The sequence below is a fragment of the Patella vulgata genome, chromosome 3 (assembly GCF_932274485.2).
Source record: "Patella vulgata chromosome 3, xgPatVulg1.2, whole genome shotgun sequence".
NCBI classification, from domain to species: Eukaryota; Metazoa; Mollusca; class Gastropoda; family Patellidae; genus Patella; species Patella vulgata.
The window spans coordinates 22,391,539-22,411,944 of NC_065881.2; the positions used below are offsets into that span (position 1 = coordinate 22,391,539).

Sequence of the window (20,406 nt, forward strand, 5' to 3'; positions counted from 1 at the left end):
GCGAGTGGACCCCTCTAGAAGTCACAATTTGTATTCAATTTTCAAAACCGTTTAAATATATCACTGTTATACCTCAATGTTGTAAAAATCTGACCAAAAATGCCGGACAAAATAGCCGCCCCTTGTACGCAAATAGTCTAAAAGTAGGTAATGACAAGGTTATGGATCCTCTGAAAGTCACAATTTTTATTCGATTTTGATGAAACTTGAAATGTATGTTTATATCACAAAGATCTTGGTTCCTCTCGACATATCGGAACGTTACTTGCTGGATTATGGCAACTGATTGTTCGGAAAAATCACGTTTTTAGCTTGTGGACAATTTACATTTGATTTTAACAACCATAAAAATACATCACCGTACACCCCCGATCGTAAAAATCTGCCAGAAAGTGCCAGACAGCGCCTTGTACACAAATAGTCTAAAAGTGTGTAATACCAAGGTCGTGGACCCTCTGAAAGTCAAAATTTTAATTCGATTTTGGTGAAACTTGAAATGTATGTTTATATCACAAAGATCTTGGTTCCTCTCGATAATCACGCATGTCGGAACGTAACCTGCTGGGTTATGACCAATAAATTGTACGAAAAATCGTGTATTTAACTTGTAGAACCTCTAGAGGTCACAATTTTTATCTGATTTAAATATATCATTGTTACACACTAATGATAGATGAGTTCAAATCTCGTGAAAATCGAACCGAAATTGCTTGACAAAATGGCTGCTACTTGTACGCAAATAATGTAAAAGTATGTAATACCAAGGTTGTGGACCCTCTAGAAGTCACCGTTTTTATCCGATCTTGATGAAATTTAAAATATATGTTTATACCCAGACGATCTGGGTATCCTTTTGATATTCATGCATATCGGACCGTAACTTGATTATAGTCTCTGATTGTACAAAAAATCTCGTTTTTGTTTAGCTTGTTCTCTGTCCATCTCTTGCAATATTGTAAATATTTATAGCCATTAAACAATTATTCAGTAAGCTGACTTAAAAGAGATGGTTTTCAAAAATGATATTTGGACCCAGTCCCCCTGCTTTCTTCGAAAGACGGGGACAACCAAGCTCAAGGAAATTGTTAAAAGGGGAATATGAATATAAAATTCTGCTATAACTCTATTCTAGACATATTGTGGTGAATTACAAAGACAATTCACTAATTTCCGATAAGGGATTTGAGAATGAAATTCTCCGATCTTCTCTCTTGCAGTGTGTTACATACAATACAATTCAGATATTGGGAAGAAATATTCAAACAAAAGTGACAGATTTTTTTTTACAATATCGTTTTATACGGCTTACTGGTCAAAATGATTAAAACACATTTACATAACACAATTAATTACCATAGACCAAACAATTTATGACCTGTAAATTATACACTGCTCTTTTAAATGCAACGTAAAAATTGAAATTGAAATGAAATGAAATGGGGTTTAACGTATTATTGTTCTGCTCCAGTTGGGCTAATGAAGACAGGCATACAATGTGCGATGAGGGAAATTCCGCCCGGACAGCAGCGCTATGGCCCACTCTTATATCGAATTCCAACTACCAAGGGATATTTAACGTGCGCGTCATTGTGTACACGGGACCTTGGTTTTTCGTCCCATACGAAAGACTAGACACCTCTCCTTGGCAGACCGACCCATCGTCCTGCAACACTGACAAAGGGAAACCACGACGGAAAATCCAGATGAACTTCCTCGGCCAACAACGGGAGCGAACACGCAACCTCCAGGCTAGCGAACCATCATCGAAACCACGCCAGTTGACTCAATGACAGACTTTATGGTACAGCGCGCACGTGCTATGCATTCGGCCATCCAACCCCCCTTTATTCTTATGTCATCTCGTCACATCATACTATCATTCAACTGTAGATATAGTCGTGACATAAAATACTCGCATATGTCAATTGATCTCAACCTGTAAGGATGTTGTTGTGTGGATTCGGATTAATTAGGTGATGTGATGTCCCATAAAAATTATATCAAAATTACATTTACTCTACGCAATAAACTTGAAAGTTTCTTTTACAAGCAATAATTGTACATAAAGTGGTTTTAGACAGCAACATCATAGAAATTACATAAACAATATAAAACCGGTTTTAATTATTTGAATAACTGACAACTCGCTGAGGAAAAATTCCCCGAGTACAATGCAAAAAAACCCAGCGATTTTCTTTTCATTATGGCGAAAGGTTGAACGCGTACGCTGCTTAAATCATAAGGTTTGTCACTGAGTCAAGTGGCGTGGTTTCGATTGTTAGAGATAACCCCGTGGGTTTTCTCCGGGTCTCTGCTAAAGAACCCTACGAGCGAGCACAGTAATAAAATAAATTTCAACCGTGTGTTAGTCCCGAAATACCCTTAATTGTGACGAGTGGACGTTAAAATCCATCAATAAGTTGATTTATACCTTTTTCTTGTAATATACCTTATGTAAACCTTTTCTCCGCGGTATAAAGTTTTCTCCGCGGTGTAAACCTTTTCTCCGCGGTATAAAGTTTTTTTTCGCCGCCGCGGTGTAAACCTTTTTCTCCGCGGTGTAAACCTTTTCTCCGCAGTATAAAGTTTTCTCCGCGGTGTAAACCTTTTCTCCGCGGTGTAAACCTTTTTTCATGGGTTTTTTTTTATATTTATTATAGTTTTCACTGCCAATTCTCATATGAAGTAAATTACAAGAAAAGGGTATAAATCAATGCATGGCACTAAAAGGCCACCGTATTATACAAACCAATATGCATTTTTGCTCTCAATAAATTCATTCCATCAAGTTCGTCAATTAGAATAACACTTACAAAAATTGAAAATATTTTTGTGATAAAAATTGCTACATTGATAGATTTTTACGTTGCAACTGTAGCCAACTTCTGATTTGTTGATTTATAGACTCGATAATGTACTGAACATTTATTCGCTTTTAATATTTAATTAATCTTACTGATTATACTTCGATTCTCTCACTAGAAAGTTCATTAAGAATTCTGATCCAATTGAAATAATATTTTAGATCGTACCCTACTTCGAAAACCCTTTAAGGTCGATACTATATTTTATTATTTTTATTATTAAAAGTTCATTAAGAATTCTGATCCAATTGAAATAATATTTTTAATAAATACTTCGAAAACCCTTTAAGGTCGATACTGTATTTTATTAATTTTATTATTAAAAGTTATGTAAAGATATGCCGAAAGAAAAAATCATAGGCAGGGGCTTATTCAGAAAGAAAACTTAGATGTTGACCAAATTTGATAAGGGGACTTTGTCTTCAAGAAATCTGAACTCTTTTATGTTCACGTGCTCTTCCGGACACATAATATATCTCTGCAACAGAAAGTCATAGAATGCTGAAGGATGATCTTCCTCGACCCCAGTGTTTCATGCCAAATTTGAAAATCAATAGGATTCATCCGCTCACAGTCGTAGGCCTACTCCTTCACAACAAATAAATTGATCCAGAACCGAAGGTTGTAGAACGCTAAATATAGACAGTGTTCGTTCTCTCATGTCCCCATCATACCAAATCCATTAAAACAGTAACCTAGGCTTATCGGGTTCACAAGGTTTTCGGAAGAGAGAGAGAGAGAGAGAGAGAGAGAGAGAGAGAGATGGGGTTTAACGTCCACTCGATACAAACAACTAGGTCATTTCAATAAATCGCCTGCGCGTTAGGGTCTTTAGCAGTGAGAGGAAACTCACGAGGTTGGACAGGCGACACTACTCCTTGTCATTTACAACCGGGGAATCGAAACCACGGCAGTTGACTCAATGGCAGACCTTATAATACAGCGCTCACATGCTAACCATTCGACACCCCCCCCCCCCCTTCGGAAAACAGTTTATCCTATTGTGACCCAAATGTTCCAAAGGGTGAGTGACATAAAAATTGCAGACAAAAACAAAGCAAAGACTAGACTTTAAAAGGTTTCTTATATTTTAACTCCAATACATTGATTAATTTATATCTATGACATAGAATATGGAATATTTTCTTCTGGAGGTGTTTTTAAAAAAAAATAAAAAAAATAAGGGTTATTGAATCAATTGTCAGCTAACAGAGAAGTCTGGGGTACATTTAATTATAATATTATCTAACCCACATTGATAAATATTGTGTGGGTGGTGGTGAGTGTGTGTGTAGGGGGGGATGGGGGATCTTTTCCTGAACACTAGATAATAATATTGTTTACTGTTTAAGTTCAATTGTGATTGATTTTTTATTATTAATGTACCGGATTGTGTGCAGGACAACATCTAATTGTAAGAGCTTATGATAATCTAAAATGTACATAAATTAATTATTTAATAAATTATTTCATTACAGATGCATTATGTAAATTTAGTTAAAGAGCTGGTCGTTCTTGTTATAATAGTTCAAAAATAGATAATAAAGATGGAATATATTGAAAATTTCATTAAAATTATATGTACTATATTCTGAGCGAAGTTATGGGTGTTGGAAGATGTAGCACCGCTTAAATGTAGTAATTTAATGGTTAACCAAGACTCCGCCATCCGATGATCTAGAGAGTTGATTATAGGCTTGCCATGTGAATAAATGTCTAAATAATAATTTATATAACATTTTAAGCCTAAAAAACCCTACAAAAGGCAGATTCAGGTCATACATAATGCATCATTAAGAAAGCAAAATCTAAATGTTAATGGTAGATAATCTCTTAGCTTGCATTCAATCGGATTAAAAGAAGGCCCATCAGAAAAATTTACCCAACGCATATAGATGGCTCTGGCTTGTTTATATCATTTGCAGAGAATACCGAATGTTGTGACATTTACAGCTCACCATTTCTTTGTAATTGAACCATGTTTGGACAGATATTCCGTTAAGACATCAGAGACAACTTTAATTAATAAGTTTGCAATGGATTCAAAATCCCTCAAATGATGATCAGCAGCCATTAAGAAAAAAATAATAAAATTGTAATTACTATAAAGATTTTATTAGAAAGGGTAGTATGATCTATGTAAATACAAAAATATGACAAAAAATACTCTACAAGTAAAATGTAACATGAAATTAAAATAATTATTTATGAATATGTTTTCAAAAGAAATCATGATTAAAAAAGAGGAATGTTTATTAAATATCTACATATTGAGCTTTACATATTTACATAGAAGGATAAAAAATGTGATTTTAAACCTATTTTTTTTAATTCTAGAATAACCACTGTGGCAAGAATTCAATAAATTTAATTGTGGTGCATAAAAAGGAATATAAACTTGTACAAAATTGTGAATATATTCTGGAGCTTGTATTGCCAAACTCTGTGGGATTTAGGCAGACAAGGCTATGTACTGAATTTTGATAACTCAATATTAACTATAGATATATATGAAGATATGGGTTTCTTTGTTACAAATACTATATCTTCAATACAGTAAGTTAATAGATAACTAATTGCCAAATATAGTAGACCATGAATAATGTGCATGAATGGAATGTAATCACAATGAATCTAGTTAATTTAAAAAATACATTATAATGTTCAAATTTTTTTAATTTTGAAAAGATCCACATCTAACCCCTCATAACCAATAACCCAATATTATAAATAATTATTATCCTGAATGACATGTAACTACAATGTGTTATGCATATAAATAGTAGTAATTCAACTACTTAAAAGGCTTGGAATCATTAAAAAAGATCAGGGGCTAGCTAGAGTGAGCACTATTGGGTCCTGTTCAGCCAAGAAATAGGATGGCTTTACTTTTTACAATGAGGTAAGAAACCAAACACCAGTCTTAATAAAACCCCGCCCATGTCACTGAAAATGATTGATTGTTGATTCTTTTCTTTATTATTTATTATATTTTGAATTTTTTTATTTGGGAATGTTATATTTACAATGTTTATATACAAAGAATATGTCTAGTTATTTTATAACAACATATTATCAGACATTTATAAAATATACAAAAATTAGAGCTAAAACATTGGAAAATGTCCAAGCACTATAGCACACACTTTATAACTTGATTGGAATCCATGACAAATTTTGATATTTTTTTTTTCTCTAAACCATTTTGAAAGTATTAGCAGTATTTAAATGAAAGCAAAAATGCCAAGTATGACACTGACACAGTATGAGAATAATTTGAGGACATAATGTGTTATATTTTCTTATTTAGATTTCTTTACCAGTATTTCCTTCTTAAGCATTAAAAGAAATTACTGTAAGGCAAGAAAAAAGTTTATTAATGCGGACACAGGCCAAGTATAACATGCTACAATCAAAGTATTATTTGAAAATTTAACAGTATAACAATAATTTGCTGAAATAGTGTTTTATATTTTTATAACTTAGATGTCTCTACCAGTACTTTCTTCCAAGTTTACTTAAACTAACATATCTGTAAAGTCAAAATTTCTTTTCATGTTATTCATGTTGGAGAAATACTAAATTCTAATTAATTTCAATAAACACTTGTCAAGTTATTTTTAGACACATTACAACTATAGCTGTACTGATTTTTACTTAATTCCATGCTAAAATTTACTCTTGCTTTACAGTAATTAGTTCTCAAGGAAAATATTTTACTTTAATTTATTAAAACAATATTTTAAATAATGATATTGTTAATACTGTTACTACAAAAGACATCTTAATTCTTGGACTATCGGCAGAAACACAAGTATATTTCTGTAAGTTTTCAATCTGTGCCACAAATTCTGGTCCCAACCAAGAAATGTAATTTTGTTGATCAGGGTATATCTTCATAAATCTTACAGCTGCATCGGTGAATAATAAATCTGTATAAGCCATACCAGAATCAAACAAATGAAAATCACCATCACTGTAACAAAAAGAAAATATGATTTTTAGAGCACTGAGTTCCAAACTACCATGGTGCAAGACTGAACATGCAAATAATATTGATGTCACATTTTAATTTTTTTTTTTTTGTTGCAAATTTGGTCAAAAATTGGGAATGAAAAAAACCCAGAGCAACACAATCCCTACAATAAATGAATAAAATAAAACCAAGTATGAACAATCCAAACCATTAGACAAAATTCGAAGTCCTAAAAAAACGGTATAGGCAAAATAGTGTAATAAGGCAAAATAGTGTAATCAGCCTATGGATTGTTTACCGTGTACAAAATACACGACAAACAGTGGTAACAGGTGTCTGGAAGAGTAAGCTTACCCTGCCTGGCGCCACACCCGCCATAGCTGCATCCAAACTATTAGGCAAAATCTCGGTAAAATAGCGTGATTGGCCAATGGACTATCGGTATGCAAAATGCACGTGATGAACAGTGTTAACGATGTAGTAGACAGACCTTATCAGGGAGATTGTATACGCGTCAATTAAGTATATCTAGAATAATAGCCGAGAGAGACATGTTATAATTACCAATCAAGTCAATATGACGCCCATAAAACTTTTTAAAGGTTTTAATAATAAGTTAAGTTCGCAAGTATCCCTGTAGTTGAAGCTTAGATGACAAATGACTCGATCTACTTAAAAAATCAGAATAAAATGAACAAGCTCTCACATAACGAATTAGTTGAGACACAAACACTCCATAAGCTGGTGATATTGGAATGTTACTACTAATAAATGGAAAGTTAACAATCCGAAAGTCAAAGTCATCACGTTTATCGTACAATTTAACACTAAGTTTATGGCAATTGTCAAAATCGAGACGCAGATCCAAGTAGGAAGCGTAATTGTCACTGTCAGTAGTGTTTTTAATTTCGAGCTCATCAGGATATATTAAGTCTACATAATCACTAAATTTTGGATTATTTGGGATCAATTTTTGACTAAGCAAAATGGCCAATGTAATTTGTAAAGGAACAGGACCTGTTGATTTAGGCCATAAATATTATTTTAGTTTTATCTGATATTATGTTATTTTGATTTGTAACGATCACTATATGCACAAGCACAATCAGAGTTTCATTTTGGCACAAAATTTTGCAAGGATCCAGCCCACTGAACTTCAAGTTGGATACAGTAAATCATCCAATAAGAAAATGATCTTCATAGATTATATAATTTTATACAATAATTAAATTTACTTACATATCTGAAGAAAAAAATTGTTGTCCAAAGTTGATCAAATTCCAATAAATTTCTCTCTGTTGATCACTCTTATGACCTGAAAAAAATATATAAAATATTTATACCCCAGGCTCTGATATGTGAAAATCTCGAACTAAACTGGTGTTTTTTTCTCTCATAATCAAAAATTTAAAATGAACAAAATTGCTATAGATATTTACGGTTTCAGGTTTGCCATATTCACAGGACTAATATTATTTGAACTAAACTTTCCGGAATTGTCAAAAAATGTTTTGAAATATCATCATTGAAATAGTATTTATTCTCAGAGAGAAGAGAGAAATGGGGTGTAACGTCCACCCGACACAAACTAGGTCATTTCGGAACTAACATATGGTTCAATTTTAATTTCAATAATTCGCTTGCCCATATGGGTCTTTAGCAGTGGGAGGAAACTGGAGGACCTGGAGAAAACCCACAAGGTTGGACAGGCGACCCTACTCCTTGTCATGTAAAACCGGGGTATCGAAACCACACCAGCTGACTCATGATACAACGCTAACCATTCGGTCATCCAACCCCCCATGCTATTTAATAATGCCTGTATGAAAACACATAAGGTTAGGTAGGCGTGACACTACTGCTTATCAACTACAAAACCCAGTAAACCAGGGATTGAAACCATGATTTGAACACATAACAAGCTTTATAATAATCTATCGCATGTATTAGACCTCTCAACCAACCTACCCCTACCAAGTAACCTGGAATCTATCTGTATGTATACAGACTGATTTATAATTTATAGTCACTGTTCATCTTCAACATAACATATATCGAATTGAAAGTGTCATTTAGGCCTAGAAATACCAGTTTACCAATAGACAAAAAACTTAAAGAAGATAAATTGTCTTACTTGCTGTAACGATAGCGTTAGCTGGTACCGAACCCAAGTGACATTCCTTATATCTATCAATACTGATACGTCGTCCATCTTTACACATTAACTCGTAATCATCCGACCGTCTGTTTCTAGACCACTGAGCATGATTTCTACCGTCTGTATTATCTCTTATAGTTAGATGTCTTACGAAAGCTACATCTCCTCCACCTGCAATATTTAAATAAAATAATTTACTTTTATTGGTTTAGAATTTAACGTTTATTCTCATAAACCTCTACAAGTTCTTTCAGACGACAAATCTAAACGCCTGCTTTTTAAAATCTTAGGCAAAAAAAAATGAATAATTTAAACTAAAAGTACTTACGTTCAACCAGACATCTAAAAGCACCACTGGCTCCGTAATATTGTTCTACACTGTTTCTCATACATTTACTGTAACCTTGAGCACCACATCCCTCACATAAGTTGATTGGTGTCTGATTCGGATTATATTCTTTATCTAATGCGCCCGGAATACAACTTCTTACAAACAGCTGACCTATATATAAACAATATAAACAATAGAACTAATATTTGACTTGAATGTAGGGCTCTTAGTAATGTGAGGAATATAAAGAAATCCTTCAAGTGTTGGATTTAAACCGTAACTCCACATACAAATCAAAAATATAAAGGAATAGCCATGAATTAAGGTTTCTAAGAGGTATCAACATTAGTCAATTTTATTTACTAAAAGCTTATGAGACAGCCCCTTTAATCAGACAGGGTATTGTAAGGCATCAGCAGCCAATAAGAACAAAACCTGTGGAACAAGGTTTACAAAATCCATACACTTTAAAAAAAATTTAAAAAAAGATTGACATTGAAGTATTCTGATAAACCATAGTAATTGTTATCCATAGATAGTGTTTTATTTGTACCTGCCTGCACTCACAACATATGAACATAAACAGGGAGACAACTTTTCTTTTTCAGACAACTGATTAATCTTCACAATCTTTATACAGTAGCTGATTCCTATCTCCTTCAACTTTGGATAGCCAAAACTTAATTCACCCACCAATAAACACATTGAAGATCACAATATATTTAGAGCAATTTAGCTCAGTAGGAGCTGATATGTCATAAAACTCATTTCAACCATTCATTCAATCGTGGTAAACCCTGTTGTGTTGATACAAATTATCCTATTATTTCTGGCATTTATATAATTTCTTTTGAGATAAAAATTTCTAAATTAACTTACCTAAGTTTTCGAAGATAGAACAATCTGTGGGTAAGAATTGTTCTGTTTCTATATAAATATTTAAAGGTATAACCCAACCATCTCCTCTTCCTATACCAGTATGACATGCTCGTTTACCTATCACAACAAATGACATAATAGAATAAAAATATAGCTATAAGACCATTTTTGGGCACAGAACTGGTCCTAAAGCTCTACTCCTTATCGTTGGGGGCAACACTCCAAGGCTCAACCAATTCAAGTACGATCGACATGAATCTAAGCATGATTGTTCCCTGGAAATTACACATTACTTGACAGACTTCCATGTTTGATATGACATCACAATTCTAAGATGGTGCCATATATGATCTCATGCTCGGTTTGTGGACCATATAGTACTTTTTAAAAAAACATCTGGCATCTAGGAATTTTACAAGAGAATAATTTTTGTTTTATAAACAATATTTTATTCTCAGAAAAGGATTGAGGAACAGAGAGAGAGAGAGAGAGAGAGAGAAATGGGGTTTAAGGTCCACTTGACACAAACTAGGTCATTTCGAGACTAACATATGGTTTAATTTTATTTCAATAATTTGCTTGCGCGTAGGGGTCTTTAGTAGTGGGAGGAAACTGGAGGACCCGGAGAAAACCCATGAGGTTGGACACATATAACCGGGGATACGAAACCACACCTGTTGACTCAATGACAGGCCTTATGATACAGCGCGAATGTGCTAACCATTCGGCAATCCAACCCCCTGATTGAGGAACGGGATAGGGCCTATATTAGAATAAAGAGAATAATGATTGGTTTAAATTTAGAAATACAATTGTTCATTTTGAATTACCTTTCATATTAAATAGAGTAAGATAGGAATCAGTTTTTCTGGCTACTGCTACAACTTTAAATGATTTAGACATATCACCATAATCTTCAGCTGCTATAGGTACTAGGTCGTATTTCCTGTAATTAAAATGATAAACATACTTTCCATGTATAAGACCTTAGGCTTGGGCAGTGTGGCCAGCATCGAGTCTTCCAAGCGCCTGGTTCCTCTGAGCTGTTGTGAGTTGTGGCATGCTGCTGATGTTGTGGTGTGGGTAGGATTCAACCAGGTTTAAGGGTTGCATTTTATAGGGCTGGTCCTGGTGAACGGCAGCATGAGTTACATGAAAATCATGGAGAACACATTACCATCTCAGAAGCCAGGTTGCGTTTTTTGAGAACATTTCCTTGGTTCAATTCTGTGTTTGGGAAGGAGCCTTATTGCTCCGGTTGGAGATGTGGTCACAAATATACAATAAAAACATTTGGCAAGTTTTATGCAATGTGTCTATTCACAGCAACATACCAACCTGACGTTTCTTTTGCTGCTTAGTATAATTAGATCAGATTCAAATTTTAACACAGACAGCATTAACACAGGGGTCGCAAGTCACAACAATACCCAATTCAAAAATTATAACTAACCTTCCACCTAAATAAATATCTCCAGCATCAAGGTTCATCAGATCAGCATCCCCTTTCATTATCATATCCATACAATTAGTTGTATTACCCCCTAGTAAACAATCCAACTCTGGTCTCAAATCCTTTGCTTTAAAGGCCATCATCATGGATTCACATTTTTGTTTCTCAGGTTGCGAAATAACACACCATCTAGCCATGGCTAGCGGACATCTGTTCAAGTTGGATAAAATGTTGGTAAAATTCTTTCCTGGAGTAAAATAACAAAAAGATCAAATTTAAATCACAACTGTTGAGAAGTAAAATGGTCAGCAAGTCCTATTAAAATGTTATTATCTAACTCCCCAAGCACAACAAGTTTTAAAGCAAACAAGGGAGGTCCTTTGCTTCATCCTCTTGGCTCAATGAATAAGGTGCTGACTATCGAACTGTGTGAAATCCTCAGATGAGAAGTGACAGCAGATGTTCTAGAGAGATAGAGAGAGAAATGGGGTTTAACGTCCACGCGAAACAAACTAGGTCATTTCGGGACTAACACATGGTTCAATTTTATTTCAATAATTTGCTTGCGCGTATTGGTCTTTAGCAGTGGGAGGAAACCGGAGAACCCGGAGAAAACCCAAAAGGTTGGACAGGCGACCTTCTCCTTGTCACGTACAACCAGGGAATCTAAATCCTGCCAGTCGACTCAATGACAGACGGTATGATACGACGCGCACATGCTAACCATTCGGCCATCCAACCCCCCACTAGAACATGTATAACCAACCTTGTACACAACACCATCACTATCTAACTAACTGGAGCAATGGTTTGGATCAGGATTCCATTGGTTACAAGACAGTCATAAGTATAAAATGGACTCAAGTTTTATTATGTTTATACATAAAAATGAAAAGACAAAAAGTTCAACTTTTGTAAAAAAAAAGGTTCTAAAGATAATATGAAAGTTTCACTTACCAACCCAATCATAATAATTCTTTTCACCAACATCTTGAAGGGACATGGTGCTATCTGAGAACATCAAGTTTCTCCTGATACTATCTGAACTGAATAGTTTGAATTTATCGCTATATATACCATTAGGACCATACCATTCAGCAGCCTTCAAAATAAAATCTTTATAACCTTGCAAAACAGGCCCAGTTCTGATTGCAGACGTCATAACAACATGAGAAGATATACTTCCCCAATTACAAGTTGCGTAATCATCTATAGCCTTTGTCTGCCCATTAGGACACAGTAATCCATAATCCTGTAAATAATCCAAACATACATAACAAATCAGCAAATATGTGATCACTATTTTTTTAAATAACGTATTCACGACTGCAACAAACCAAGTCCATTTGTTTACTACAGACGCTCAAATTTAATCCAGAGTGTCAGACAGACCATGTCAACGATCTGTTAAATAATCCAATTTCAGAAAACAGTGTGCTTGTGAGTTTTGAATCTATCTTTTATTCATAAATGTCTTAATTTCAACTTACATCAGGTGAATTTGCGACTCCGGTAGCTGTCATCTGTGCCACAGTATCATGACGTACAAAGGTCAAATCACCACGACCTTCAGCGACACATCGGAAAGCTCCATCATAGCCTCCTGTAGGATCACTAGTTGTACATCTTTCTTCACCCACACCATTACACAGATGACAAACAGATGTTGGATTATTACCTATCAGATAAAATAAAAAACTCTAATCATTGTCAATTAAACTAATAAAAAACTGTATATAAAGACATACAATATTTATATTTCAACCAAACTTTGTACATATGTAGGTATTTTTTTCCCATCAATTTGAGATGTTATCAAGCATCTGTAGACTGAGATGAAAATTAATTAATTGAATTCAGCTGAGCGTACAATAAAGATTAAATATGTAACACAAAAATAAATAATTATGTACATCTATCTGAATTTCTATAAACAGCACTGCTGTTATAGCAAGAATAAAATGACATGTAAAACCATAAATGTGATGTTTGTAGAAGTCATTTAGCCTTTTTATCCCTTGACAAGATAAGAACAAAAAAATCCAACCCAATACTCGTATCAGAATATTTTGAACCAGTCTTAATTATATAAGTGTTGAAACTTACCAAATGGATTGTAGAATGACGATAAAGCTCCAGGTAGACATAATTGACCGAAGAAACTAGTAACAGATTTTACGACAGCGTTACATTCTGTTACAGGGATTATATTCTCATCTAACAATATAGATATGGGATATAACCATCCAGCACTAGTACCAATACCTACAAAACAAATCAACATCTATTTTAATAAGTTTCAAACAAATTTAACCCATTCAACTCTCAGTTAAACAGTACACTGTAAGACAAAAGATGATTGTGAGTAAGAAATACATGAGTAAAATGTGACCTGTACGAAGTGGTAACCCTGCCTCTTCTAATCTTTAGAGCCTCTGATTTGCATAGCTAACAAAAGTCGTGATTGACATATCTAACATACATATTGGCATGCCACTTCTAGAAAACGTTACAAGCAACATTTACCTGAGAAACAAATTTTTCTATTTCGTAATGTGGAAATGGACACTGGGCGTGTCTTTTTGAAGACTGCTACTGAATAATATATTGGTACATCTGTTGCGTCTGAAAATAAGAGAAGAAAATAGTAGACAGATTCAACATTTAAATTGAAACAACAGACATTTCGAAAGGTAAATTAAATTAATGTGATCTGAACACTGTCTTCAAAGAAAATATGTCAAATGTCAATGAATAACATAAAAATTAACACAGAAAGTAATTTACATCAGTTTTTAATGCAACTTAAAGTCTTATATAGTAAAGGAAATCTGTAATTACAATTATCATAATTCTCAGCAACAATAGGCATCATGTTGTGATATCGACCACCAAAATAACCTTGACCTGCATCCAATGTCATTAAATCTGCCAAATCTTTTTCTATCATATCCATACAAGCAAACCTAGAAAAATTATAAATTTTTAATGGAAATTAACAATAATGTAGGGGGGTACAGTCCAAAATAAATTTTTGGCATACTCCTCTCAAGTACATATATGCATATAAAATTTTTCCCATTAGAATTGATCCCCAAATCTGAACAAAATCACTTTGCCATTTTGATTAGTGACTCCTTCTGAGGTCAAATTCTTTATAATTATGACATTTTTGTGTTTCTGGTTTATATCTTGTGTTTTAGTTTTTGTATCTTGTGTCATGTGCTCATACTTGTGTTATGTGCTCATACCTTGTGTTGTGTGCTCATACCTTGTGTTATGTGCTCATACCTTGTGTTATGTTTTAGCGTGTGTATCTTCTGTTACGTTTTAGTGTTTATAATTTGTTTTACGTCTTATTGCTTATATTTTGTTCTATATGTGTGGTTTGTTTTTTTCCCTGTACATTTATATTTTTTGTATACATACATGTTAAAGGGTTTACTTACACATCAACACCTCGAACACATTCAAACATGTTTGGAATATCTTTTTTATCATCGTCACTTATAGATGTGTCTGCCTTTAATTGTGTTAAAATATCTTTAAACTTTAAACATTTCTCTTCCTCCATTTCATTCACATTACACCATCTTGTGGCTATAAAACAAAAAACACAAAACTGTTATTTTAATTCCACACATGGTCTAAACAAAATATACAAGCCATACCCAGAAATGTTGGAAATCAGCTTTTAAATATCTTATATTGATTCAAACCTGGAACTTGTGTGTCGTGTTTCCCTTTAACACAGCTACTGCCTCTTTAACATTATTTGTTTCATAACGGTACATTTACACGCATGCTGCCCAAGGCCACACATCATGTACATGCACACGCTAAACAAATACAGACCTTGAATTTGTCCAGAACGAAACCTTTTCTTCTTAAATTAGACATGCTTTCTAAATCATAAACATCAACATGTATAACAAGAAGACTTTACCACTTCACAGTCATGCTTTCATTATATATTATCTATTATTCTTAGAAACAGATACATTATTGACAAGAACAAAATGAAATATGAAAAAATAATGACATTACGATAATTGTCAATGTTTTCAGTTTTCAGTGTTCACACTTATCAACATTTAGATAATGGTAACATTTGGTAATAGACAGTAATAATAAAGATCAATGTTTGTGAAGTGATTTAAAGGTGAACTTAAACATTGAAAGTGTTAATATGCTTTGAATGTCATCATGGAATTAGGAATTATTGGTGCAGTCATTGTTCTTAATAGACATGTGTGCAAAATACATTAAGTTGGCATTGTTGTTGTCTACATGTGGTGAACATTGACTTGTAGACTTCAATTTCATAAATAATACTTGATAGTCTAGTTTTTGGGGCATCAATGTAAATTTATTAAGAAACACAATAGAAGAAAGAAGAAAGTTATAGAAAAATGGTAATACATATATGGGGTTTACATGTATGTAAATATATTCTATACAATAAAGTTAATTTTATTTGCATAAGGATTATCTAATCAAATTTCAATAATTTTATTTTGTTTATTTTTCATTAAACCTACACTGTAACCCAAACCAATTTCTATCACATCTGCATTGCCATTAACTAGTCGTACTATAATTGGTTAGAATCATTTTTATGTGCTTGAATTTTAAAATTCCCATAGTTCATCACAAAACAAAACACTGTATACCAACAGAGCCTCAATTAACACGGTGACTAGGCGGCGCCACCGCCGCGCACTGGCCAAACTGTGCCGCCTACTGAGCCCAAAAGTTGAAGACTGGGCGGCAACATACATACGTTTTGAAAATCGCTGACAAGGTTTTTCCCATGTGCCAATACTATATCATGGCGCGTAGGTTTACAAAATCGTCTTTCTGATTGTTTTATGGGTATATTTCGGTCTGCGGGTCAGCGGCAGCAGTGTTTTGATCTCAATTTTACATGGTTTTACAAGATGCCAAAACTAATAGTGTATCAAATCTCCGAAACTATTTTTTAAGTGCTCAGTAATCGAGTCTAAGGGAGTCAATTTTCAAAATTTTTTGGAGGAGGGCCCCCCAGAACCCCCTGCGCAGACTCTCACCTGCGGTGCTCACGGGTCGGACGTCGCCCGACATTCCCGCGCACGACCAAATCCTTAGACGAGGCTCTGTATACCAATACAGACAATGTGACTGGTCATTAATCCTAAGTGATCTCTAAACACAGATCACAAAGAAATATGTCAGATCTTTACATGTATGTAACACAACATAAAAATAAAACGACAGGTAGAGCTGTTATTCTATTCATTACAACTACAAAGAACAAATGTCTTTCTAAAAACGAGTACATAACCTAAGATCTTCCCTGAACTAGTAGGAGAAAGACTCTAAATGTTCTTGAGTGAGAGTCTAAAAAAACTCCATGACTTGCCTTTCGTATTCTCTCAGCTTCACATGTATATCACAAGTGCTTTATTAGCCAGCACTTACTTTTACTGGCGTCGATCGTACTGAGCATATACCGGTACATTGTTCATGCCAATAGATTGATTATTAAAAATGCATTTTGAAGAGCAAAAACATCAAAATAGTTTATTAGCGATAATAAGCAATTCCAAATAGACATGCATATGTGTACAATCTGATTAAAACGCAGATCCTATTTCGTTTCGTTTTTATAGTTCAAAATTTCGTTTTACTACACTAGGATCTGGAAGAGTTGTTATCATTGACGTATTCTGAATGATGTGAGTGATTAGCCAATAAAACGGTCTGTTACGGCTATCTTTAGGCGTGTTTTGCATGGAACAGTGGGTAATCCACCAGTAACATCAAAGCTGATTGGTTAATCAAATGTCCGACGTCATAAGGTCAAAAGCCGTTCATATGACCTCTGACGTGACCTATCGCTACTACTTGTCAGATCTTCATGTAGTATAAAAAAATGAAATGAAATATAGATCTGTATTTTAATCAGACTGCATATGTGTAATAACCTTATTCAATAGCAAAAGCAACAATTAAAAACCAAACTGTGCAACAGAATAAAAAAAAAACATGTCAGTGAGAGCACAGCTTATAGCTCATTGAACCAAATTCATATCTGTTTACATTTATCAAGAATCATTGAGTAGTTTAGTGAGGGAGGGGGGAGGGGGAGAGAGAGAGAGAGAGAGAGTGTAACATCATGTCAACACATTCAGGCCATTTCGAAGCTAACATATATCATTTTGTATACACAAGTTGAAGAAAACTAGAAAACTTGGAGAAATGACTGATAAACTTAGTCAGACACCTTTATTCAATGTCTTCATGTGTCAAGGGTTCTCATATGAGCACACCAACAAGTATATAGGTGGAATGACAGGTACAGGGGGGATTTTATCCATGTACCCGATGACTTAATTGTTAATCCAACTATGTTTTTGAATGGATAGGACAGCAACATGCATTTAATTATATTCTAAATATTGAATACATTATTACGAAAATGATAAATTTCTGACTAATTACAAATTATATCTATATATAGTGCTTACGAGTGGGTTATTTAGGGGATGAGAAATGTCCAACCAATAATTTAGTTAACCAAAATAATGCTGGGGCTATTTTACTCCAATAATTCTTTTGCCCCACCCATCCCTGATATTAATATTTAGGTGATTTAAAAACTTGCACCTTCTGGCAGTGTGCTTTAACTGTTCCCAACACATGGGATTACTCTCACAAAGCAAAAATGTTCACAACACTGTTAAATTTTACAGAATATCATTCCCTATACATACCTGGTCTCTCTAAAGATAAAAACACAAACATAGATTAAAACAATGACAAGAATACATGACCTATTGATGTGATGTCATACCATGCGAACATATTAATAAGATGAAACAATCCATAAAACAATGATGTAAACATAAGATAGGCCTAATGATGTTTTTCCATTTAATAATGTTGTAAAAACATAAAATATTGATGTGAACATATGAAATAATGATGTGAACACACAAACTAAAGGTGTGAACCCATAAAATCCAAAACAGGGAGATAAATCGGGGTTAAGGCCCACTCAACACAAACTAAGTCATTTTAAGACTAACAGATGGTTCGATTTTATTTTGATACCGTAATTCCCTTGTGCATAGGGGTATTTAACAGTAGATGGAAACCCAAGGACCAACGAGGTTGGACTGGTGTCCCCATTCTTTCATAAACAATGTACAAGCAGGGAATTGAAACCATGTCATTTGAATTAATGAAAAAAGTTCTGTTTAAATAGAGTGCCATGTACATTAAACCCTTCAGTCACTCTACCTCAGCTTTACTGTTTAATACATTGATGAGTTAACTTCTCCCTGACCAACATCTTCTTTTCTTGGTAATTAAAATGCCAAATTTTAAAATGTGTTGATATTTATAGCCAATTTTTACTCCAGGTTTGATATGGCGATAACATTTCATGCAAAAAAGATGTCACTGCCATGGCAAAATTCCCCCACCATTGACAATCCATGACAAAACATTTCTTTGAGGACTTTATGATAATCATGAAGCTGTTAAAGTCAGATTAAAAATCTTTATAGAAAACATGTTTCATGAAACGATAATTTTGTACGAATAACTTTGGCAAGAATTTGCATCCAATAATATTATCATTTTCGATCATTATTTCCTTACCTCGATCACACTCCACATAACTAATAGAAGTGGATAAAACTCCTAACACACAAAATACGGCTACGATGTTCATTGTGGACACCTTTTTAAAATATAAACACAAAAATATCTTGTTATTTACAACATTTCTTCTTCATCGGTATCTATTCCGCCATTGAATTCACTGTTACCTGTATATAAAAATCCGCGTTAGTAATTAATCCCATATATTTTCCATAAAAAATGGTGAATGGCTATAAAATTATTCAATTGTTTTACGCAATATATTTTGAGGTGTTATAAATTGTCATAAATGTTTTAATTTGGAGCTTTTAGTTTTGATTTATTTCAAGGGTATGAAACATAATTCTTCAAATATTTCACCTTTAGATTGGCGCAGTAATATTGCATTACTCACCTTTGCGGTGTACAGGTAAGTTTGACCCCACTTATATGTCGCCTTGGCTCTACATAATGTTATCGTACGGATTTCTAACGTGTGTAATGTAAGTTACGATAAGTGACTTTAATTACAATTACATCGGTCATTTTTTTTATATCTATGATTACATCATCAATAGTAAGTAATTATTGGTGGGTGTACGTGTTATTATTTTCTCAATATAGATTGCTTTCATAACGAACTAAATTCACGCCATGCCATATTCAAAATAACCTCAGCCTCGTCTAATCATGAAATTCCAAGAACCGGCAGTATTTGGATTCACGGTGACTCGGTGAGTTCATATGGCACTGGCTTAACGGGGTCGACACGGCGTTTCGGTTTTTGAGCTTGTTTCACCTTGTTAGTGGTGCGGGGGGGGGGGGGGTAGTAGGTTTCTGGCAGGGAAAAGAGCCACCGTTCAGATGAGACGAAAAACCGAGGCCCACGTATACCATTGACAGCACCTAAAACATCACCTGAAAGTTGGAAATAAGAGTAGACTGTAACACCGCTATCATGGTAAAATTTCCACCTCAGCACACAGCATGACGTGTTCATAGCCGGTTTGGTGTTGAGAAGTTTAATGCGCTAAACTAAATTTCATTACCAAGCAATATCTTTTATCCGCCGAAAAGCGAGGAATTTGAATGCCGAAAAGTATAGAAAGTGCGACT

At 34.1% G+C, this 20,406-nt stretch overlaps 1 protein-coding gene across 1 annotated transcript; it reads right to left on the bottom strand.

The window, feature by feature from the left end:
• Nucleotides 1-4,957: 4,957 nt before the first annotated feature.
• LOC126816646 (melanotransferrin) lies at nt 4,958-19,489 on the bottom strand. The gene is made up of 14 exons (XM_050543349.2): nt 19,309-19,489; nt 15,111-15,261; nt 14,503-14,627; nt 14,188-14,286; nt 13,768-13,926; nt 13,152-13,339; nt 12,619-12,913; nt 11,662-11,908; nt 11,039-11,154; nt 10,209-10,325; nt 9,327-9,500; nt 8,975-9,169; nt 8,080-8,155; nt 4,958-6,840 (listed from the first exon to the last, which is right to left on the bottom strand). The coding sequence occupies exons 1-14, from the start codon at nt 19,379-19,381 to the stop codon at nt 6,594-6,596; spliced, it is 2,262 nt and encodes a 753-aa protein (XP_050399306.1). The 5' UTR covers nt 19,382-19,489; the 3' UTR covers nt 4,958-6,593.
• Nucleotides 19,490-20,406: the final 917 nt, after the last annotated feature.

Coding starts and splice junctions, on each gene's coding strand:
- LOC126816646 (XM_050543349.2), bottom strand. CDS start 19,381: ATGAACATCGTAGCCGTATTTTGTGTGTTAGGAGTTTTATCCACTTCT. Junction 14,628..15,110: donor TGTGTTCGAGGTGTTGATGT/GTAAGTAAACCC, acceptor TAATTTTTCTAG/GTTTGCTTGTATGGATATGA. Junction 11,909..12,618: donor GAATTATTATGATTGGGTTG/GTAAGTGAAACT, acceptor ATTTTACTCCAG/GAAAGAATTTTACCAACATT.